The sequence below is a fragment of the Megascapheus bottae genome, chromosome 2 (assembly GCF_031878675.1).
Source record: "Megascapheus bottae isolate mThoBot1 chromosome 2, mThoBot2.hap1, whole genome shotgun sequence".
NCBI classification, from domain to species: domain Eukaryota; kingdom Metazoa; phylum Chordata; class Mammalia; order Rodentia; family Geomyidae; genus Megascapheus; species Megascapheus bottae.
This window is the reverse complement of record NC_143510.1, coordinates 60047222-60070314: the sequence shown is the minus strand read 5'-3', so window position 1 is coordinate 60070314 and position 23093 is coordinate 60047222. Positions and strand designations below refer to the sequence as shown.

The following is a 23093-nucleotide window of genomic DNA, read 5'->3' as shown; positions in this document are numbered from 1 at the left end:
GGAGCACGAGTGGCCATGGGGGATGCAGACATGACCTCAGAGTCTGGGAACCTCCCACAGTCCAGAGGCATGACTGGAGGTAACTGTGAATGCTGGGCAAGTGGTTCTAGGGGAAAGAGTCTCTCGTGCACCCAGGAAGAACAATGGGGTACAGACTATCAGACTAACAGACTAAATGTCTAAATGCCATCTAAGAATTGACTGAAATCACCTTCCATGACATCAATGGGAGAATGAAAGCTAGATTAGTTTGAGAAGTGAAAGCAAAAAGAAATCAGGGAAGCAAAAGTAAGTCTCTGGAGATAGATATGATACACTATTTTAGTTTTTAGATATATTCATGGATATGGACATATACATATACACACATACACAGAGCATGACTGAACTGTAGGGCTGTATAGAGGAATGAAGGGAAAGGGAAACAAAGGATGGGAGTGTGAATAATTTCAAAATACATTGGACCTTTGTATGAACATAAGGAATCTCAGTGAAAGCTGCTAATCAATACGGGATTAGAAGAAAATGGAAAAGCAATAGAGGGTTATTTTGAGCAACTTAAAATATATGCATATCTGAAATATCCTGGTTAAAACCCCTTTATGCAATTATTTCAAAAAGGAAAATAAGCTGTTATGGTAGAGTACTACTAGGAGTGAGGGAGAGCTAACAAAGAAGGTGAAAGGATGAATATGACTGAATTAATTAGGATGAATGAATACAATTAGAACAATAAACCCATTGAGACTATTTTAAACAGGAAGAATGGGATGAGTAATTGAGGGGTGACTAGTTATTATATTTTATACATGAAAATGCAAATGCCCCCCTGGTGGTTATTTCTGTTGATTTATTCCACAAGCTAAATTATTACACATTTAGCTAGGTGCAATAGACAATATTTGGTCTTAAGAAGTTTGCCAGTTATCATAAGACTAAAATAGTTCATGGGGAGATGTCTCCAGAAACCTCTTTTGGGGAACGAGAGCATGGCCCAGTGGTAGTGCTTGCCTAGCATGCACAGGGCCCTGGGTTTGATTAGTTACCACATATACAGAAAAAGCCAAAAGTGGCGCTGTGGCTCAAGGGGTAGAGCACGAGCATTGAGAAAGCCCAGGACAGTACCCAGGCCCTGAGGGTTTGATTAGTTACCACATATACAGAAAAAGCCAAAAGTGGCGCTGTGGCTCAAGGGGTAGAGCACGAGCATTGAGAAAGCCCAGGACAGTACCCAGGCCCTGACGTTCAAGAGCCAGGACAGAAAGAAAAGAAAGAAAAGAAAGAAAGAGGGAGAGAGGGAGAGAGAGAGAGAGAGAAAGAGAGAGAGAGAGAGAGAGAGAGAGAGAGAGAGAGAGAGAGAGAGAGAGAGAGAGAGAGAGAGAGAGAGAGAGAGAGAAACCTTTTGTGCATTTCTTTTGCCATCCCTTGGTTATCTCATATTGTTACAATTTTTCACCTTGTTATCTGATATATTTTGTATGTGCTTAATTGGTTATTTGAAATTCGATAGGGAAGGGAGGAAATCAAGATAAATGGGGGGAGGGTGGGAGGGAAATGGGGACCATGTCATGAGAAAGGGTATCAATGTTTGTGAAGTTATGCAGCTTCTCTCTGGTGAATATAACCCTTCTATTAATCACAATAAAAAATTATCAAAAAAATTTTTGAGCTATCTTAAGGTTGATATACAGAGGGAATGGTTTCCTTAAAAATGTTTGCTTTTAAAAATGAAACAGGCTTATTTTAAATACAGCATATGGAATCAAGAGGGGCAATGGGGAAAAGTGGGAGACCATATTAACCAACACCTGAAAGGGCCTGGAAGGAACTTCACTATGGGAAACAACTTCGCCATTGGGTTGAGGACACAAGGATGGAAAACCAGGGATAAAAAGCCTAGTCGTATTGATAAAAGGCTAATGGCTACCATTAAGTATGGAGGCTAGAGTAGTTAAGTAAAAGGAAATTATAGGGAATGGAAAAAGAGAGCAACCATAATTCAATAAAATGACAAGTAATAGTACAAATGAACAAAGCCAGCCAAGGAGCTTGGAAGGACTAACAGAAAACGGTGGGATGTAAGAGGTCATAGGACTTAAGTTAATGAACACTTTCAGAGTGACTGAGGTTATAAAAGGGTTGGATTGATAGGTTGTAGGAGATACTGGGAGTTCAATACAACTGTTCAAATGATGGGATAAAAACATACAAATTACAGCTTACGAAGTTCCTCTTCTGAGTCAGACAGGAGAATCATATTTTTGAGACATTGCACAGTATGATTACAGTTTATATATTTTTCAAAATGCTAAATTTCAATGTTCTCATTGCAAAAAATCAGAAGTTGTACTGGATAATTAGCTTGATTTAATCATTTCACATAGTATATGTCATTTTGTGCCCCATGAGTATCTATCACTTATAATTTGTACATATACAAGACACAACTAGGAAAAAAAAATCATCAGGACTCATGGGGTTAGAATATTAAGTGAAGGCTATTTAAGAACATGAAAGAAAACAGTTAAATTGCCACTGTTAAAAGACCACTGCTTTGGGGGAAAAAATACATCTAAAATGTTCTAAAAGTATGTGCTTTACCACTTACCACTACCCTAAGCGCTATGGTTTCCTTGGATGGTGTGAAGATGGTTGTAGGCAATACTGAGGAAAATAATAAAAGCAGGCAGCAGAGTCTGAGTGTAAGAAAAGCCTATGACAGCATGGTTGCAAGGAATTTTGAAAAGGAAAAAGAACTTTTTGTGGAATGTGCAATTGATCTTCCCCAGTCTCCTGAACAGAAAATTTCTCCAGCTTACTGTGAACTTGCTATTCTCACCAATCCTGTGAATGAGTGCTCAACTCATGACTAGCTCACCCACCAAAACTGGGTGAAGTGGAAACTCCCACTCAGATATGATTAACCTTTTGCCAGTAACCAGCCTTATCTTGAATAGTTTTGGTCATTGAGGGTCCTGGATGAAATAGGGTGATTGCTCTCTCCCAAGATACCAACACTGGACATTTAATCTTGTCCTAAATCACCTCCTTAGGGAGCCTGGCTTTGAAGCATATAAATTTATGTATGTTCTAAACCTCATTAGTTCCATTTACCACTTTCATCTGTTACCCCACTATTCTAACAGCAGCAACACCTTTCCTTCTTATCTTCAAATCAGTTCTCTTAAAAAAAAAAATATCTGATCTCGTCACTGCCTGGATTTTAAGCTTTTAATTTCTATTACTTCCACAATTAAACTCAAACTATGACTTTCCAATTTTTGCCTGCTTTCCTAACTGACATTCTAACCAGGAAAACTGAACATTTGAATATACCATGCAGTTTTGATTGTGTTTTAGTCAATACTTTTCCCCAACATGTGGAATACAAACTTGACAAGAACCTCCATGGTACAAATCACACCAAATTAGTATTCTAATTAATGGTAATCACGTAGTATGTCTTTCTCTTCGACAATGTCAAGTACACATGCTAAGAGGTATCAAGAAAAAAATGTAATTTGGTTCACCAGCAACTTGACAAGCCACATACAGGAACATAAGCATAGTAACAATTTATGGGGGTACAGGCTGTCAGATTTTTTGTGCATTCTACATAGAGGATAGTAAGATCCATGGGAATGGGGTGTCATGGGAGCAGGGGTCTCAGCACTTGTACTCATCATCTGGGAAGCCAAATGGCCACATCTGACTGCTGGGTTCTACTTAAGTCAGTTACTGAAACAAGCCCTTAATTTAAATATGGATTTAAAAAGATGTATCTTTTTTTTTTTTTTTTGCTTAACTCAGAGCCTGTCCTTGAACACTTTTGCTCAAGGCTATTGCTCTGCCACTTGAGCCACAGTGCCACTTCTTTGTGTATGCTAGGCGAGCACTCTACCACTAGGCTATGCTCCCATCCCAAATCTAGTACTTCTTAAACACTCAAATACCTACAAATATGCAGTCCAGCGTTCAAGGCTTGCAAACTTAGTCAACACTAAGACTACTAAGGCATTGTCTATGGTAGAATCATTATATAAAGGGTAATTAACTTCCCCTAGCTTATGCCATTTTGACCAAGTGGCAATGACATGGTTCAAAAGTTTGTCTCATTCACCAGCCTTGTTTTAAATAGGATATTTGTGCCACTGACATGTCTTCAAAATCCTACATAGATATCACAATCCATAGAGAATATTAGGAATTTATCATAAACTAATCCTAGGAAAATATCAAACATCTACTATAGTCAGTGTGACTTTAATAATTTTCAGACATGCTTTAGAATAAGGTATATTTACTGTAAGGCTAAACAGGAAGTGGGCTCGTACTGGGAAACAAGTTTTGTTTTTTGTTTTTAATAAAGTAATGATCTCAAATGCACTGGCTGCTCATGATTTGCTGTTCTTATTCTCTTGTGGCACTTAAATTATTCCAGATACTACTTTACAGGGCCCCTTTATGGTCATTTCTATTAAGTATGCAGAAAGAACTTAAGAGATTTACAGACTATTCAAAGCACTAGAGGCTCTACTTATGTGGAAACTTATTCTCACTAAACCACATGAGGTTTGAACTGGTGGTGGCTCATGCTTGAAACCTGTACTTCAGTAGGAAGACAGGAAAGATGACAGCTCAAGGCCAACACAGGTAGTAAGTCAAGAGACACCAAGAGCCTGATATGGTGGTACATGCCTATCATCCCAGCAATTTGAGAAGCATAAATAAGAGAAACTCGGCCAGGGCTGGCCTGGGGAAAATGTGAGATTCTATCCCAACATAACTCAAGCAAAAGGCCTGAGTATATGGCCCTAGCAACAATGAAATTTCTGACTTTAAACACTAGCACTGACATATTTTTTCTAAGTTTATCAAGTTTTTTATCAAGTAGTTTGGATTAAAAAAAAATCACATAAGGATGTCTGAAAACTACTCAGTATGTAACAGAAGATCTATTTATCTTCCCCACAGAAATACTTAACTGAAATCTCAGCTGGATAATAGTTGCTAGAAACAAGAAAAAGTCTTTTAAACATATTCTCACTGGGTGCTGGTGGCAATGCCTATAATCTTACTCAGGAGGCGGTTTAAGGATCAAGATTCAACGACTGCCTGGGCAGGAAAGTTCATGAGACCTTTATCTCCAATTAAATATCAAAATAATGAAAGTAGAGCTATGACTCAGACAGACTGCAGTCTGGAGCAAAGAAGCAAAGGGACAGCACAAAGGCTGTGAGGTTCCAGTTCCAGTTTCAGCATAAAAAGGACGTTAACTCCCAACTGCAGCAATGGCCATTGTCCTTTACCTGGGAATGGAGAGCACTGTTGGTCTTGCCCTCTAGTGATAGATGCCAAGAATGTTGCTAATAGTTTTATCATGCACAACACTTTCACAACAAAAATTCCAAATTCAAAATGTATGCCCTATGTCCTAAAATAAGAGCCCTCCTGGGGTTAATCTCCAATACTTCCCCCACAGAAAATTTAGAGAGAAATTTAGCTAATTAAAATTCTCTCATGAAAACCAGCCAACAAGTGTTCTTACACTAAACCCTCCATGTGGAGAACAGCTATGCCTAACTTTTTAACATTTCCAGTCAGCAACAAATGTGGTAGAGCACGTCATGTCTACTCCACACTAAGTCACTTCTATTCCAGCATGAGGTTATCAACTCTGGAAGTATGGAGTTCACCAATAAAACTAAGCACTAAATTGTTGAGTGTTCTTTCAGTTTTGTTATGTATGTGTAGATATATAAACACTAAATCCATAAAAGCAGTATGTTTCTTCAGTACTACAATTTCATGTTAGAAAAATGAGCTGGCTTGCAAGACTCCAAGCAAAACGAAAAACAAAACCAATAACATGCATCTTGGACACCAAAAACAAGGAAAAAACTAATACAAGTAATTGAATTTAACTTTAGGGAATTATGAGATTCATAAACATATGCATATCAGTTTCCTAATCAGTTCTAGAGCCTGCAGTATTGTAATTTATTGTAAAACCATGTTACCCAATAAAATTAAATATATCCACAACATCTATACCATAGTAATGCATTGTACATAATAACATCTCAAAATAAATTTCATTACAGCTTTATGCAAATTATGGTATAAGGTTATCACCTGCCATATTCTGAAATGGCACTAAACTCCAGGTATGTTTCCATGTCAATATGCCAATCAATCAATATCTTCACTAGTAACAAGGTCTTCTGAACTGTTATCTGCACATTGAACTGTTATCTCTGCACATTGAACTGTTATCTGCAGATCAAATCAAGCCGTTAACCTATTAACTACAGAATGTATCAATTAAAACCAATGCGTATTTGGAATTTTAAGCATGTAAGGAAAAGTATTTCTAATTCACAGTTTCAAAAACAAAGGGTACAGTTTTCAAACATCTGATTGTTTGAAAATTGGTCACTCAACTTAACAACTGCCTCCCTCAATACTTGTAAACTGTTTGCACAGCATTAGAAGTCTTTTATTTCAGAAATTATTTCTTACTGTTACAGGAGCACCACAAATTTGAAGGAAGAGGCTACAGTGTGAAATGAGCTCACTGAAGGACATGTTAAATAAAATTCCCACTACAATAGAAGGTACTGCAAAAGCTTTGTTCCACCAGCACATATCCCTTAATCCGGAAAAGTAGTTAATACTTACCAAATACAATAAGTAAATTAGGTCTACAAGAGATGGGGAAAAAAGATCTAACTCAACTAAATGAAAACACTATTAGCTAACAAACCTGTAATAGCCGGCTTCAGAAATTTCCTAATAACATTTAAAAAAAAAAAAAAAGTATACATGGTATCTGTGTCCTTTGATAATGAATGTAGACATCTAACAACAAAAGGAATACCTTGCCTTAAGAATTTCTGGGTGGAAACACACATACACAAATGGGTAACTAAAAAAAAAAACTGAAATATACAAATTTCTAATGTATAAGAAAATTTGTAATAGAAAAAAAGTGGCAAATTACTGTGTCTTGATTTGCTGAAAACATCTGCAAATTCACACGAGCATTAAGAAAACCAAAGTTTCAAAAATTTAGTCCTCTCTCCAGGTTGTGTTTTCTGTGCAAAAATAAATATCTGAAAATTACACTAATAATACTTTTTAATCTTAACTCTTGTATTATGAATAATCTGCACATGCTGTTTAAAGACAATACATATTTGTAAACTTGCTCATGCAAAATTAGTGTTTTCAATAGGGCTATTGTAAATCCTTATACTTAAAAAATGATACCTCAATTATTTTTGAAACTATCAACCCCTCTGAAATATAACCAATCTTATATGGATATTTTCATCTGCCAGCTGAAAGTTATACAGGAAAAAGGAACATGGTTTTTGTCTTGCCAGAAGTTTTTGATTTTTAAATGAGAAAAGCTATAAAATAAAGAAATTCATGGTCACAAAATTTTAACATTTTAATCCTAAATATTACAGGGTAAATAGATACTGGACCCTATCTCCACATTCCATAAATCCTACCTTTTAGTTTCCATTTTAAATGTTGTCCTAACCACTAAAACAATAGTGGCTTTACAACCTCTGGCTTATGGAAATACATATATTTCTGAAATAAATGCTACAAAAACAATGGAAGAAAGCTGAACAAATTGTCTCTGTGAAAGGAAAAAAAAAAGTGGAACATTTTGAAGTTTTTAGACACTTCTTTTTCCATGTCTTATGACTAACTCTGTCAATTCAGTGCATTGTATGGTCAAATGTAATGGTCCCAATGTTGAATGAACATCTAACTAGTGTCCATTGATTCCAAATTAGTGGATGATGAATCCTTTTGGATACTTTCAAAAATGGCCGCCAGCTCAGGATTAGAACTGATCTGTGACTGGAACTCGCTCATCAGTGGACTCTTCTCTGCTTCTGGAATGGTTAGCAGTGCTGCTACTGCTCTCATGGCGGATCGCTTTAATTCATCCTGTTTTTCAAACTCCTGCTTTACAGAGTTTGCCTTTACCTGTAATGAAGAGAAAATTTAGATTATATGCTACAAAGAACAGTTCTATTATTAACAAAATTTAAGGAGATAAGTATACTTAAATTCTGGCCACCTAGTTTAAACTAAACAGACTGGTGCCTCAATGCTTTATCTGATTAGCTAGAACTATTTGGGTTAATATAAAAAAACCTATATCTCTTGGGACCGGGAGTTTGGCCTAGTGGTAGCGTGCTTGCCTAGCATGAACAAAGACCCGGGTTCGATTCCTTGATACCATATACTTGATCCCAATTTCTCAAATTTTATGAAAAAGAAGTCATCACTCCTTAGCTTTCGATGCTTCTTTCCCTAGCCAGAATCACATATCTGTTAAGTACCACTATTACTTTCATGCCCCTTTTTAGTGCACTAAATTCTACATACAAGATAAAATATTTAACTTAACATAATCTCCAGTTTTTTTTTTCTGAAAGTGACCATTTTTATTCGTTTCAGTCATTACAGGTGAATAAAACTCCACTGTGCAGGTAATTTATTCATTCATCCACTGATGACTATAATTTTGCTATTGTTAATGCCACAATAAACATGGGTATGCAGTTATCATTATAAACTTTTTTTTTTCCTTCCGTTTTTCACATTCAGCAGTTGGTTTTCAGTTTATTTTTATTTTTTGGTGGAGTCCTGGCCTGAGCATTGTCCTTGGGCTTTTCTCAAGGCTAGTGCTCTACCACTTGAGCCACAGCACCACTTCCAGCTTTTTTTTCCCTGTATGTGTTGTACTGAGGAATCAAACCCCAGTCTTCCTGCATGCTAGGCAGGCACTCTACAACTAGGCCAAACTCCCAGCCCTATAAACTGATTTTGATTCTTTTGGATATATACCAATTCTTGGTATATATCCATAGTTTTGTTTTTGATTTTTGAAACCACACTCATTTCCCTAATGGCTGGACTAATGTACATTTCTACTAGTTTATTCTTCCCTTATATCCCTATTTTTTCCTCTTTCCTTCCTCATTCCCTTTCTCTTTTCCTTCCACATATACAATCCTATTTCCATACATCATCCCTCCCCACTCCTACCTTCCCTTCTCCAAACTTCCGTCCTTCTTTCCTAGCTTCTCTCCTTTTCTCTCTCTTGCTCTGTACTTGGGAGTGAACTCAGAGCTCTAAGCATTCTAGGTAACTACTTGACCTTGAATCACCTGAATTTTTTGATTAGCCAGTATCTCCAACTTTTGCCAGCCTCAAACTTAGGACCCCTATTTTGGCCTACTATGTACCTGGTATTGCAGAGTATACACTATCATGCCCAGCTTATTTCTGATACTGTTTTACTAATAGCTGTTTGAACTACCCTCAAATAGCAATCATCCTAAGCAGCTAGGATCACAGGCATATGCCACCACGTCTGGCCTGTTTTTTTCTCATTTTATAATTGCCATTCTGATAGGTGAGATGAAAGGTCAATGTTGTCTTGATTTCAATTTCAGTAAAGCCTTAGCTAAAGATTAGGAACATTTTTTTCATGTATACAAACATTTTTTTCATATATTTATTGGCTATTTGTACTTCCTTCATTTAAACACTGCGTTCCCTTTGGCTATTTACTGATGTTTTGAGTTCTTTTTTCTTAATATTAATCCCTTATCAGATGACTGTCTACCAGAGGTCACTAAGGCAACTGCTTCCTTTGCTGTGCAGAAGCTTTTAATATAATGATAGCCGCCCCCCTCCTTTGTCCATTTTTGTTATTACTTTCTGAGCTACTATAATTACTACACCTATAACTCATAGTCTTCCCTCCGTTAATGCAGTTTCAAACTTTCAGGTCTTAACATCTTTTCAATCATTTTAAGTTGATTTTGTACATCATGAGAAATATCTAAGGTTCACTCTTCTACAACTGTTGAAGAAGCTACCTTTGCTTTAATGTTTTAGATACCTCTGTGAATTCAGACAGCTGTTTTATGGCAGTACCAAGCTGGTTTTTAGGGTTATTGTGAATGAAATTAGTTTCCTAATTTCTTCAATAGCTAAGTTCATCACTACTGGTGTTAGGCTGTCCATCTTGTATTGTAACCTAATAAATAACCTAGTATGCAACTAAAGTTCTGAGCAAAACAAGCCAAACTAAAAAATCAGTAAAATAAAAAAAGCCAGGTGCGGTGGCTCACGCCTGTAATCCTAGCTACTCTGGAGGCTGAGATCTGAAGATCAGGGTTCAAAGCCCGCCCAGGCACAAAAGGACCTGAAACTTTTATCTCAAATTAATCTCTAGAAAATGGGAAGTAGGGCTTGGCTCAAAGGAAAGGCAGTAGCTCTGAGCTGTAGAGCTTAGGGACAACACTCAGGCCCAGGGGTAAGGTGGTAGCCTTGAGCTGAAGAGCTCAGGGACAGTGCCCAGGCTGAGTTCAAGCCCTACAAAAAATGAACAACAAAAAAAAAGAGCTGGAACTAATAAAAACTCTCTCAGTATGTATACATACATACATATATACATACATACACACACACACATACACACACATGTACATATATATATATATATGGTTTAAACAATGAGTTTGCTCTTTCAAAATATAAACAATTAGTCAAACTAATCAAAAGGACATAATAGACTCAAACTAGAAAAAAATTAAAGACAAAGAAGATCTGATAGTACGTATCACTGAAATCCAGAGCATCATCAGGGATTACTGTTCCTAATGATGTTTCAGTGAATCAAACAATGTAGAAAAACAAATGATGACATGAACAATCAATACAGATCTAAGGAGTAATGACACTGAAACAATAATAAAGAATCTCCCAACAAAGAATCTCCAGTACCAGATTGGGTTCACTACCGAAGAACCAATACTAATGTGCCTTAGAATAGAAAACGAAGGTACTAGCATAATTACAGCTGAAAAACCAGAAGAAGACAGAATAAACTATACATCTTAAAAAAAAAAAGTTACACTAACTTTTGTCTTGGGAAAGTTTTACTTCTGAATGAGAGAATTTATGGTACAAAAATAATTCATTGGGGGGGCCGGGAGTTTGGCCTAGTGGTTAAAGTGCTTGCCTAGCATGCATGAAGACCCGGGTTCGATTCCTCAGTACCCCACATACATAGCAAAAAGCCAGAAGTGGTGCTGAGGCTCAAGTGGTAGAGCTCTAGCCTTGAGAAAGTCCAAGGACAGTGCTCAAGCCCTGAGCTCAAGCCCAGGACTGGCAAAAAAAAAAAAAAAAAAAAAAAATAATTCATTGGGTCAGGAGCGTGGAGTAGTGGTAGAGTATTTGTCTAACATGCACAAAAACTCGGGTTTGATTCCTTGGTACCACATACACAGCAAAGCAAAGACCAGAAGTGGTGCTGTGGCTCAAATTGTAGAGCTCTAGCCTTGAGAACAGCCCAAGGATAGTGCTCAGGCCCTGAGTTCAAGCACCAGGACAGGCAAAATAAATAAATAATTCATGATCACAAAATTTTAACACTTTATCCTAAACATTAGAGGTAACGAGATACTAGACTCTCTCCACTCTCCAAAATGTCTTACACTGAGTTTGGCCTAGTCTATCAATGATTTACCTTAGTTGTACATGTGGCTCGTAATGGCTCAACAAGTCGGTCCAACCTCTGTAGTACTGCACTTGGACAAAGGGTAGAAAGTCGCACCAACATTAAAAATGTTAGCATCTATTAGAAACAGAGAAGACAAAATTTACACTTGACAACATTCTGTTGACAAAATCCCAATTTCTGACAATCTTTTAAAAAGAAAAATGACTAACATGCATTTCCTATAATCTGCCATACAAAAATTACATAATTTGTTTCAGTCCATAGCTCAAGTAAATTGCAGAGAGACCAACTATCATCAACCTAAAATACAAAACTAGGAAACTGGTTTTGCATCTTTGCTGTACTTTAAAATTAACAAGGAAGTTTTTGGAACATACCCATTCCTCAAGCTCCATCCCCTCAGAGAATTTTATTTAACCTATTAGGATAGAGCTTAAAAAGCTCATGCACACAGCATAACTGATATTCAATGAACTAGAAAACTATTATAATGGAAGAAAAGCTAACTTTCCACTATTTTAATAGTTCTATATTAGACTATAGATAATCATTTCCTCTGAATTTGCAAAATTATAGTAGCTTTCAGGGTAATACTCCATTAAACTTTAGAGGATCGGGCCACTACCATATATGAAAATCATGAAGGTTGAAATTGTACAATGGTTCAATTACTATTCAGCTACCTCTAACAAATTATTAGTATTATACACAATATATTAAATAATAAAAAATCCCTCACCAACCACGTTCAAATACAATCTAAGAAAATTAATCATAAGACAATACAAGGAACTAGGAAAACCTTGCATGGGTCGCAACTCAAGTTCAATAAGGAAAGGCCACAGGTTAGTTATTCTGTGAAGAGCAAAACTTGTCTTAACTATTAAAACTTTTGAGGAAAAGAATACAGGCAAAAACTATGCACTAAGCAAGCTGCCACAGCATTTCTTGCCCATTTCTACTTCCTTCTTTAATAAAAAGGTTTTTGAATTTCACTTTTATATCCACTTCCATCATAACACCTCTTTACTGCTTCTTCTCTCTACTACTTTATAAAATTCTTACTGAAATATTGATGAAACAATTTTTCACTTAAAACATATGAGTAAATTACAAGGGCAAAGCTGCTACATCAAGGTCTTCCAAAACATTTCATAAAGTCACAAATATCTTACCTTAATATCATAATGGTCCTTCAAACCATCTTCAACATGGTTTAGAAATTCAAAGATATCTAGTCTATCAAGACAACTGTCTAGTAGTGTATACATGCACTCAAAAGCTGCCTTTCTAATATCCAGACCATCATCAACTGTATGTTTAAATGGACCCATTTCTACCTGTTAAAACAAAAAGGAATATATATAAACATGGCCTTTAAAAGTAACACATAAGTTTGAACAACAGCTTAATTAACTTACCTCTCTTATAAGCTCCTTTCTAACTTTTGTTTCATTGTAAAGATGTGGAAGAACAGTATCCAAAAGATCCCTTATTAATGATGGCTTGTTATGTGCCGCTGAATTGAATGTAACCAAGGCTACTCTTCTTACATTCAAATCTGGGTCTTCCAAAGTTTTTAGGAAATCACCTGAAAATGTGAAGTAAAAGCAATATACAGTTACAGCGAGGTGAAAATATAATACTCATTATATTTTCTAAATTGGTTTAGCTTATTCTTGTTGGTATCACTATAACTTCTTTATTGAAAGTCATGGACAAACCTGATGAACTAAGTGAACTGTAAAAGTTTATGTTGGGGGGCCGGGAGTTTGGCCTAGTGGTAGAGTACTTGCCTAGCATGCACGAAGACCCGGGTTCGATTCCTTGGTACCACATACATAGAAAAAAAGCTGGAAGTGGTGCTGAGGCTCAAGTGGTAGAGTGCTAAGCCTTGAGAAAGTCCAAGGACAGTGCTCAGGCCCTGAGCCCAAGCCCAGGACTGGCAAAAAAAAAAAAAAAAAGTTTATGTTGGGGGGGCCGAGAGTTTGACCTAGTGGTAGAGTGCTTTCCTAGCATGCACGAAGACCTGGGTTTGATTCCTTGGTACCGCATACTTAGAAAAAGTCGGAAGTGGTGCTCAAGTGGTAGAGTTCTAGCCTTGAGAAAAATCCAAGGACAGTGCTCAGGCCCTGAGCTTAAGCCCAGGACTGGCAAAAAAAAAAAAAAAAGTTTATGTTGGTAGCAAAGAAACCATTAATACATTTTCAACTGACATGTGTAAATGCAGAGGTTATATATGACAGTCTCTAAAGCTCTCAATAGTAATTAATTTTATAGATACTTTATGAAAAGGTGGGCTGAAAATGATACAGCCAGTAGCCCAAAAGACTAATAATTTTCAAGAACCTCTTTATATTTCATTTGTATAATTCACTAAAATCAACAGAAACAAAAAACTGTAAAGCTGGGAACGGTGGATCACGTCAGCAATCCCAACTACACAGAACGGATTAGTATAGAAAGAATATAGTCCAAAACCTACACAGGCAAAGCACAGACCATACCTAAAAATAAACTAAAACAAAAGAAGTACTTGTTTAGCAAGCACAGGGTTCTGAGTTCAAACTCCAAATGCCAAAACAATTAAAAATTTTTTTTAAAAAATTACCTTCAAAATAAGATTAACAAGAAGCCTTTGCTTTAAGAGATGGAATATTGCCAACAAATATTCAGTTTCATCAAATGACAAAGAGAAATGTACCTTCAAAGGGTCTATTTTATTTGACTTTTTTGAGAAATACATTGCTAAGATCATAAAAGTATTACATGAACAAACTAAAACTTAGAAGGACCAATAAAGGCTGGGAGTATGACCTACTGGAAGAGTGCCTGCTTAGCATGCATGAAGCCGTGGGTTTGATTCCTCAGTACCAGCTACACAGGAAAAGCCAAGTAGTGCTGTGGCTCAAGTGGCAGAGTGTTAGTCTTTAACAGAAGAGTTCAAAGACAATGCCCAGGATTTGAGTTCAAGCCCCAGGACTGGCAAAAAAAAAAAAAAAAAGGGCCAAAGGATTGACAAATAAGATGACATCTTGCTACTTTGAAACTGATTTAAATCTGCTATTTTATAAATGTAGAGAAGAAATAAAAATGCCTAAGTCTTTGAAATCAAAGACAGTGATTCATCTTTTTAGTAAATGTGTAACTTTCACTACCAATAAATTGCTACTAAACAAAATAAATAGTATATATATATTATTGAACACAGTTATCTGACATATAATTAGGCACATAATTATTTCTCATTATATGATCCATCCTGAATAGATTCTTTTAGGACAGGAAAATAAGCAATGACAAAAGACTTGAGTATCTATCTGAATCAAAGCAAGTTGACATTTTGAAAGAGACCTCAGACCCGGAACCTGGCATAGTTGGAGAGTGCTTGCCTAGCATGCATGAGGCCCTAGGTTCAATACCTTGGTACCACAGACACACAAAAAGCTGGAAGTGGTGCTGTGGCTCAAGTGGTAGAGTGCTAGCCTTGAGAAAATCCCAAGGACAATGACCAGGCACTGAGTTCAAGCCCCAGGACTGGCAAAAAAAAAAAGAAAGAGACCTCAGACATTGTATATTCATAAACTCATTGCATATTTTATGCCCAGGAAAGTTCCAACATTGACTTAAAAGAACATGGTTAACAAAACAACTTCAAACTTATTTTAATGTGCCAAACGAATCCACTAGACACCTCTATATGCATAATTTCTAAGCTAATTAGAAAACTAATAATTAGAATAGAATATATATCTACATTCAATAAAGCATTTGAAATGCAAAATGGTCTTATAGATTACACCAAATGCAATTCCTTAGTCCTGGAATTTTGATTTTTAAAAATTTCTTTAGTGCTTATCATTTCAAATGGACAAATACAGACAAAATAGTAATGACCAGAAAGATTACCACCTGACTAAATATAACAGAAATGTATATTGACTGACTGAAGTTTTATTTTCTGTTTTTTCTTTTTGCTGTGTTTTTTTGTGGGTCATGGGGCTTGAACTAGCCTGGTGCTGTCTCTGAGCACTTCAGCTCAACACTACCGCCCTACCCTTGAGCCAAGCCCCATTTCCCATTTTCTAGAGGTTAACTGGAGATAAGTCTCAGGTCCTTTTGTGCCTGGGGCTGGCTTTGAACCTTGATCCTCAGATCTCAGCCTCCTGAGTAGCTAAGATTACAGGCGCGAGCCTCCATGTCCAGCTCCTCTGTTTCTTCATATACAATACAAAAATATAAATGTATCTAAGCAAAAAATGGATAAAGGTAAAGGAAACTGAAGCAAGCATTTGACGATACATACTTCATTATTTTTCTTTTCTGGCACACTGCAGAATGACATGGAGCTATAAAGCTTTTTAGTTATGTCCCTCCAGTCTCTCCCTAGTACTTCCTTTCTCCTATCCTTTGGAAACCACCAAACTAACTTTTAAAGGTTTGGTTCCTACTAATTCAAGAGAAAACAATAACAACAATAAAATACAGGGTGTTTTAAAGTATTAGTAACTCTAAAGGCTAATTCCTGTCTTTACAGATAGAGATGCTCTAGATTCCTTTAGATATCTCATCTTTCTTCTTTTGGGAATTAGTACTATCTTTTTAGTCCCATCTTGCATCTCCATAGATCATGGGAGCTGGAGGATTATAAACAATGATGGAAAATCTAGGGTCTAACAGCACAAATTAAATTCATTTTCATTTGACTGGTTCATTAGATCTAAAATCTTTTTGTTTTATTCATGAGTTATTTTGAGTCATCCCCCAAATATGGGGATCAAGTATGTTGTTTCTAAAGACAAGATGTTGTACTTACTAGTTTTAGTTCTTTCCCAAATCATCTAGTAATAAATTTCAAACTAAGCAAATACATACGCTATCCAATATTTTTAGTGACTAAACTCAACTCTGGTAATTAAAAAATCCATTGTACTCTTTAGTTATTGAAATTGGCAATAACTCTCCCAAACAGTTAAAATGAGTACATTTATCTTAACTTACCTATGCAGTTCTTTAATAGTGGATCAATAGGTTGAGGATGATCAGAAATAGTAAACTTCACAGCTGTAACAACTGAGCTTCGGGCATATGATGAGCCTAATTAAAATAAAGTTGTAAGTCTATTGGTATATGCTCCTCCACAGACCACAAAATCCTTTTCAGTCATGACACATAATACCAATGTACTCACCTTCTTAAAATATATTTGAGCAAACAGGCCATTTTTTTTTTTAAATAAAACTTAGGATACAAAAGGAGCAAAATTTACTACTGCCTACCTAGCAACCCAACCTAAGTCCCTGAGGTCAAACCCCAGTATCATAAATTTTTTTAAAAATTCCAATAGATTTCAGAAGAAATAACTTCTATGAAAGAGAGAATTTAAAAAATGCTTAAGAATAGCAATTAACTATCTTTTCATTCTAATAGGATCAACACTAGCAAATCCAAATATTTTATATGTGTGCTTACTTGTACAGGGTTTGCCCTCAGTGCTTTCCCCTCTAGATTTCCTTTATCAGTTCCCAGGGGGAACTGATAGCTGAGACAAGAATCTCATGTATTTCTTTGTCCTGGCTGCCTTCCGATAGATTCTCATATCTCCCAATGAGAATCTTTCTTCTTAACATCTCTTATTTGAACATTTTTTCTCACTTTTAATATAACCAATACCAGCAAGCTCTTTACAGTGAGCTTTTCAGATATTTAGAAAACAGCAATATGTCAGCACAAGGAATTAGATCACTTATTAAACTTCAACCTAATTACACTATCCAAAGCAACAAATTAACAATAACATTCTTAGACAAGAAAATCAAGACACCCACCTGATATCAAGTACCCTTTAAGTCGTGGAAGGAGAGTTTCTGGATCAATTAAAGTGAGTTTTCCTAGACATTCAGCAACAACATTTCTGGTACCTTCTTCTGCACACTCACAGTGCTTCAGTAATAAGGCCCAGATGTTTTCCACATATGGTTTAAGGCCCACCACTGATGCAGAGCTAATAATTTCCTTCAAAGAATGAAGCAGAAGATACTGCCTTTTTGGTTGACTGGTTATTTCTTGTAAGACAAACGGTAGGTATTCAGGAAGGTTTCCCACACTAATGCTGCCTAATGCATAGGATGCAGCTGATTTCACTTCTTCACTAGGAGATGAGAAAGCTTCTAGTATTACAGATTTTAGTTCCAATTGCCCACTTAAGTCAATATGATGCCCAACCTCTCCAAGAGACAGGAGAGCTAAGAGACGAATAGAATCTGTTGACCTTGAGTTCTTGACATCTTGAATAAACTGACCTACTACAGCTGGGCCTTCTTTAGGGCATGCTCGAGTAAGGGCAGCTACACATTTGGCAATGGAATAATAAGACTGCTTATGAGTAAGCGCTGTGCTTTGCGAGTAAACTGGACCAGTCAGCATGCGCAACAAATCCATGTATCCTAGATTACTTGTTCCAGTGACAACCAGAGCTTGGAAAAAGTCTAGCATGGCACTAAGTGCTCCCCCTTGCAATAAGGGTGATCTCACAAGTCCAATAAGTTCATTGAGAATGGATCCACTTATCTTTGAAAGGGAAGAGGGATATACTTTTGCCAGGGTAGTAAGAAAACTGATAGCCATCTGTGAGACATGCATATCACTTTCACTGATAAGAGGTGGGAGCTCATCTAGAACTGCATCAATCATGGCAGCTGTCAAGCTGTCACTATAGTTTTTAATTAGAATATCAAGGGCAGAAAGAGTACCCAGTTTCAAAGCTCTCTGGTTTTTTCTTAGAAATGAAGCAAGGATAGGAACCCCTTCTCCCAACACAGGCCTCAAATCTATCTTCAAAGGTGACCCAGCAATCAGTGTCAATGCCTTCACTGTAGTTAATCGGGTAATTTCATTCTTTAGTCTTTCCAAGAAAATCTGGAGTGTATTAGACAAGTCAGAACCCAAATTGTCTCCAAGGTTGCAAATAATCTGTCCCATACAGGAAATAGCCCTTTCCTTGACTTCCTGGTCAATATCAGCTGCTTTTAATCTTTTAATGGTACAGGTAAACAGATCTTTGATGTAAGGAGTTGCATCAAACGAGGAAGGCTGATCTAAAGGCCGGATTACTTTGACAAGCTGTTGGGTAACAAGAAGGGCTTCTGATGTAATCTTGTAAAATGGGTCTCCAACACAAGCCACCACTGGAGAAACCAAAGCCTGAACATGAGGATGGAAGACTTGAGGAGAGTGATTACAGAGGATTACATATAGGCAGGACAATGCATCAATCTTCAAATTTGACGAGCTTGATTTATCATTCAGTGAGAAAATGATTCCTAAAATATCAACAACAAAAAAAGTTCATTTTTATGTAGGCTTAAGAAAAAAAAATTAAAAGCCTAACCCATGGAATATTCTTAAAATTCCTACCCGTATATATCTCTAAAATGGTAAAAATTTCAGTCTCTCTCTATATATAGTGTATGTGGTATTAGTCCTGAGCCTTTAACTCAGGACCTGGGTGATATCCCTGGAACTTTTTTACTCAAGGCTAGCACTCTACCACTTGAATCACAGCTCCACTTCTACCTTTTCTGGTGCTTAGCTGGAGATAAAAGTGTCAAGAACATTTCTGCCCAGGCTGGCTTCAAAGCATGATTCTCAGATCTCAGTCTCCTGATTAGACAGGATTACAGGCACGAGACACCAGCAGCACACCACAATAATCTGAACTATTATATTAAAACCAAAGATATTTTGGTTAAAATGTTAATTTTCCATTTCAAGAAAAGAAGATTTTTTAAAAATTAACTTTTTACTTGCAGATATCTCACTTCACATATACAAGAGGACTTATACCAAGCTGTCACAAATATCCTCTTTAAAGGGAATACTTGTTTCCCTAAATATTAAAAAGCCTAGTATGTTCCCAAAGACAATGATTCTTTTCTTACATACCTGGTACAAGTACAGGAATATGCTGTGTCAGGGCCCCAGGTAATACATTTACCAGTTCAGTTAACATGTTAAAACAACACTGTCGGGTCTTCACACTTTTTTCTTTCATCTGTTTGTGTAAAGCTTTAACAATGTTGGGGACCTGTAAGTATCACATACTCATTAGCTGGTTTATCAATTGGTATTTCCATAATAAACAATATGAATTATGAAGAATGAAGACAAAGAAGAACTGATCTCCTTTTAGCTTACATTTCATTTCTTTACTGCTACTTCCAACAGGGAGTTGTTAGGTATGAATTTGTTAAATGTTCTATATATGTTCTCTTGTAACTATAACCATTTTTTTAAAGCTGTCACTTAGTTTCCTTTACAGCAACAAAAATCTTCTCTATTAACAAATTTTTTCATAAGTATCAGGTATATAATTTATAAATAAAAATCCAGCAGACATCAAAAGAAAGCAAAAAAAATTTATAGAAAAGTGACCATGAAAACAGCCATCCCTCAAAAGACTAAACATAAGAGCAACCCTAGGACCTAGCAATCTCATTCCTTGGCATTTACCCAAATGTCCAAAACAAGGCCATACTAATGCTATTAGCACAAGGATGTTCATTGCAGCATTAACTACCATAGCTAAGATATAGAACCAACTCAGATGCTCTTCAGTAGACGAATGGATCAAGAAGATGTGACACTTACACACAATGGAATTCTATGCTGACATCAGGAAGAATGGCACTGCCCCATTTGTAAAGAAATGGAAAGAAAGACTTGGGAAAAATATTAAGTGAAGTAAGCCAGACCCAAAGGAACATAGGCTCAGTGGTTTCCCTCATTTATAATAATTAGTACACATCTAGGACTCTCCTAGCAGTGAATCACAATAGATCAAAAGCTATGCATATATAGAATGAGACTAAACAAAATGAACTCTAGGATATAGAAACTAGAGGTTTATCTTTGTGACTGTTGTTCTTAATGTACTATGTACAGTTATTTCTTTTCTCTTTTTTTCCCCCTTATGGTTAATCTCATGTGGTTACTGTATTTGACTTTATGTTACCTGGTATATTGTATACATGTATATTTTTATATTTAAAATAGGAAAGGGAAGGGAGGGAAACAAGATGATTGGGAGGGGGTGAGAGGAGGGAGAGGTATCAAGGTTCGGGAAGTAATGTATCCATTACCTGATCAATGTAACTGTAACCCCTCTCTATACATTACCCTGACAATTAAATTAAAAAAATAGTCATGCCCCACTTGCTGTTACAATGAAGCAAGGCAAAGTAAACACACTATGGGGGGGGAGGGTACAGTAAGAAACCTGGCTTTAATTTTCAAATGTTTGGTTTGTTAGTAAAACTTAAAATTGGTGTCTACTAACAAATCTTAAATATGCCAGGTCACTAACTCAGCCTCTAAACTCTTTCAATAAAAAAGCAGATGCCAGGCACCTGTGGCTCACACCTGTAATCACAGCTACTCAGGAGGCTGAGCTCTGAGGATTGCAGTTCAAAGTCAACCCTGGCACAGCATGAGATTCTTATCTCCAATTAACCACCAGAAAACAGGAAATGGCACTGTGGCTTAAGTGGTAGAGTGCTAGCCTTGAGCTGAAGAGCTCAGGAACAACGCCCAGGCCCAGAATTCAGGCCATATGACAATAAATAAGCAAGCAAGCAGAATGAGATTAAGCACCCAATCCACCACCAAACACACACACACACACACAAATACCATAACTGAATAATGATCTGAGAAGTAGACACAAAAAAGGTCTAATTTTCTATAAAACTCAGAATTTCTGATGATTCTACTAAATATTTTGAGTTCTACACACTTACTACTTCTACTTTATCCCATGCACTTCTACAATTATTCAATGTTCAGTTATAATTAAGTTCTCAAATATTTACTTCCATTAATTAAAAACTAGTAAGTTATGCTCTCTTTCTCCTCTAATTTAATCTCTTTCAACATGTTTCATAACCTATAAAAAACAAATGTATGATTGAGAGACTCCCCCTCTCACTAAAGCTGCACCAGGAACTACATATAAAATAAGAAAATGTCTAGTTATGTACTATTAAAAAAAAACAAACAAACAAGAGCTACCTAGTTTAATGAGTAGGCTTTTGGTGAGAAATGCCAGGCAAGAAATGTTTATGTTAAAAAATCAAGAATGCTTAGAGAAGAAAAAAGAAATCAAGAGAAAAGTAGCAACGTGCCCCAAGTGATAGAAAGATAGAAAGATAGAAAGATGGATGAAAGAAAGAAAGAAAGAAAGAAAGAAAGAAAGAAAGAAAGAAAGAAAGAAAAAAAGAAAGAGAGAAAAAAAACCGTTAGGAATAGCATCCAAACTCTTGAGTTCAAACCTCAGGATTGGAAGAAAAAAAAAAAAACTTGAAAATTAGAATAAACAATTCGCAACTAAAGAGCATGAATTAACAGTATATATACGTATACTTTAGAATGCTGTGCTACTATAAAGATATTCTAAAAGCCCTATTTTTCTTCTTAGTGCCAGGATTTTTAACTCAGGACCTCAAGAATTCTACCACTTGAGACACATCACCAGTCTTTTTGTTTTAGTTATTTTTCACACAGGCTCTCAGGCTTCCTGCTGAGCTGGCTTCAGACCAGAGTCCCACCTATGTGTATAACCTAGCTGGGATTACATGAGTTAAATACCACACCTGTCTTGTTCTTTGAGATACCATCTTACTTTTTTGCCTTGAATCTTGATCTCCTATCTTGATGCCTCCCCCAAGCAGCTGAGACTACAAAATGTAAGCTACTATTTGGCTTTTAAAACTCATATTTCATTTAGAAATAACTTTTTAAGCATCACATTTACTATATTAGTTTTAAACTAACCTGACTCTGAAGCATTGTTAAAGGTGTTTCTCCTTGCTCCATAGCATCAGGGTCACACAGCCAACTTTGTACAGGACGAGTTTGCTTCAGAAGAGAAAGGTAGGCATGGAAAACATCCGCCTTTACATTCTCTTCGCGTTCTTTAAATCTGGATATCAGTGCTGGAGATACAGTCTTATAGAATTCAGGAAGCATTTCATGCCTTGTGCTAACTACAGCATCCAGACACTTAGCAGCTGCTCGTCTCACTTTCCAACTCATGTCATCATCATCACTGTATTCATCATCACTCCCTAAAGTAAAATTTTAATATAAACAGGCAATTAATGACATGGAAGATGAATATGAAGGTTAAGAATATTCTTAACCAAAACCGTTAATTCTAACTTTTCATTGATACACAGAGCAGTAGGCAAATTTAAACAGAACTAGAATTTAAAACATATGCAGAGCTTATGTAAATTTGCACATAAACTTTAAAAATTTTGTGATTGTATTTTTAACATTAAACCTGCTTTCTAATTGTTTAATAATCTTCTAACTTATAGCCCATAAAAATAATATATAAATCTTTAGAATATAAATGTAAAAAATCATAATTTTCACTTTTGAGAAAGAACCAAATTAAACAAAGGGTTATTTATGAGATGACTTGTGGCTATAGCCTACCTGACAAAAGAATAATTACAAATCCTCT

General features: G+C 36.3%; 1 protein-coding gene across 1 annotated transcript in view; it reads right to left on the bottom strand.

Annotated features, from left to right (window-relative positions):
* Positions 1-2344: 2344 nt before the first annotated feature.
* The window catches only part of Cand1 (cullin associated and neddylation dissociated 1), a 39649-nt gene continuing 18900 nt past the window's right edge, over positions 2345-23093 (bottom strand). Inside the window, exons 8-15 of the mRNA XM_090328090.1 lie at positions 22397-22689; positions 19511-19652; positions 17395-18888; positions 16568-16663; positions 12988-13157; positions 12742-12906; positions 11573-11680; positions 2345-8010 (exon numbers count right to left, since the gene is read on the bottom strand). Of these exons, the coding sequence (XP_090184216.1) occupies positions 7786-8010; positions 11573-11680; positions 12742-12906; positions 12988-13157; positions 16568-16663; positions 17395-18888; positions 19511-19652; positions 22397-22689 (2693 nt within the window). The 3' untranslated portion in view covers positions 2345-7785. The remainder of the gene's footprint in view (positions 8011-11572; positions 11681-12741; positions 12907-12987; positions 13158-16567; positions 16664-17394; positions 18889-19510; positions 19653-22396; positions 22690-23093) is intronic.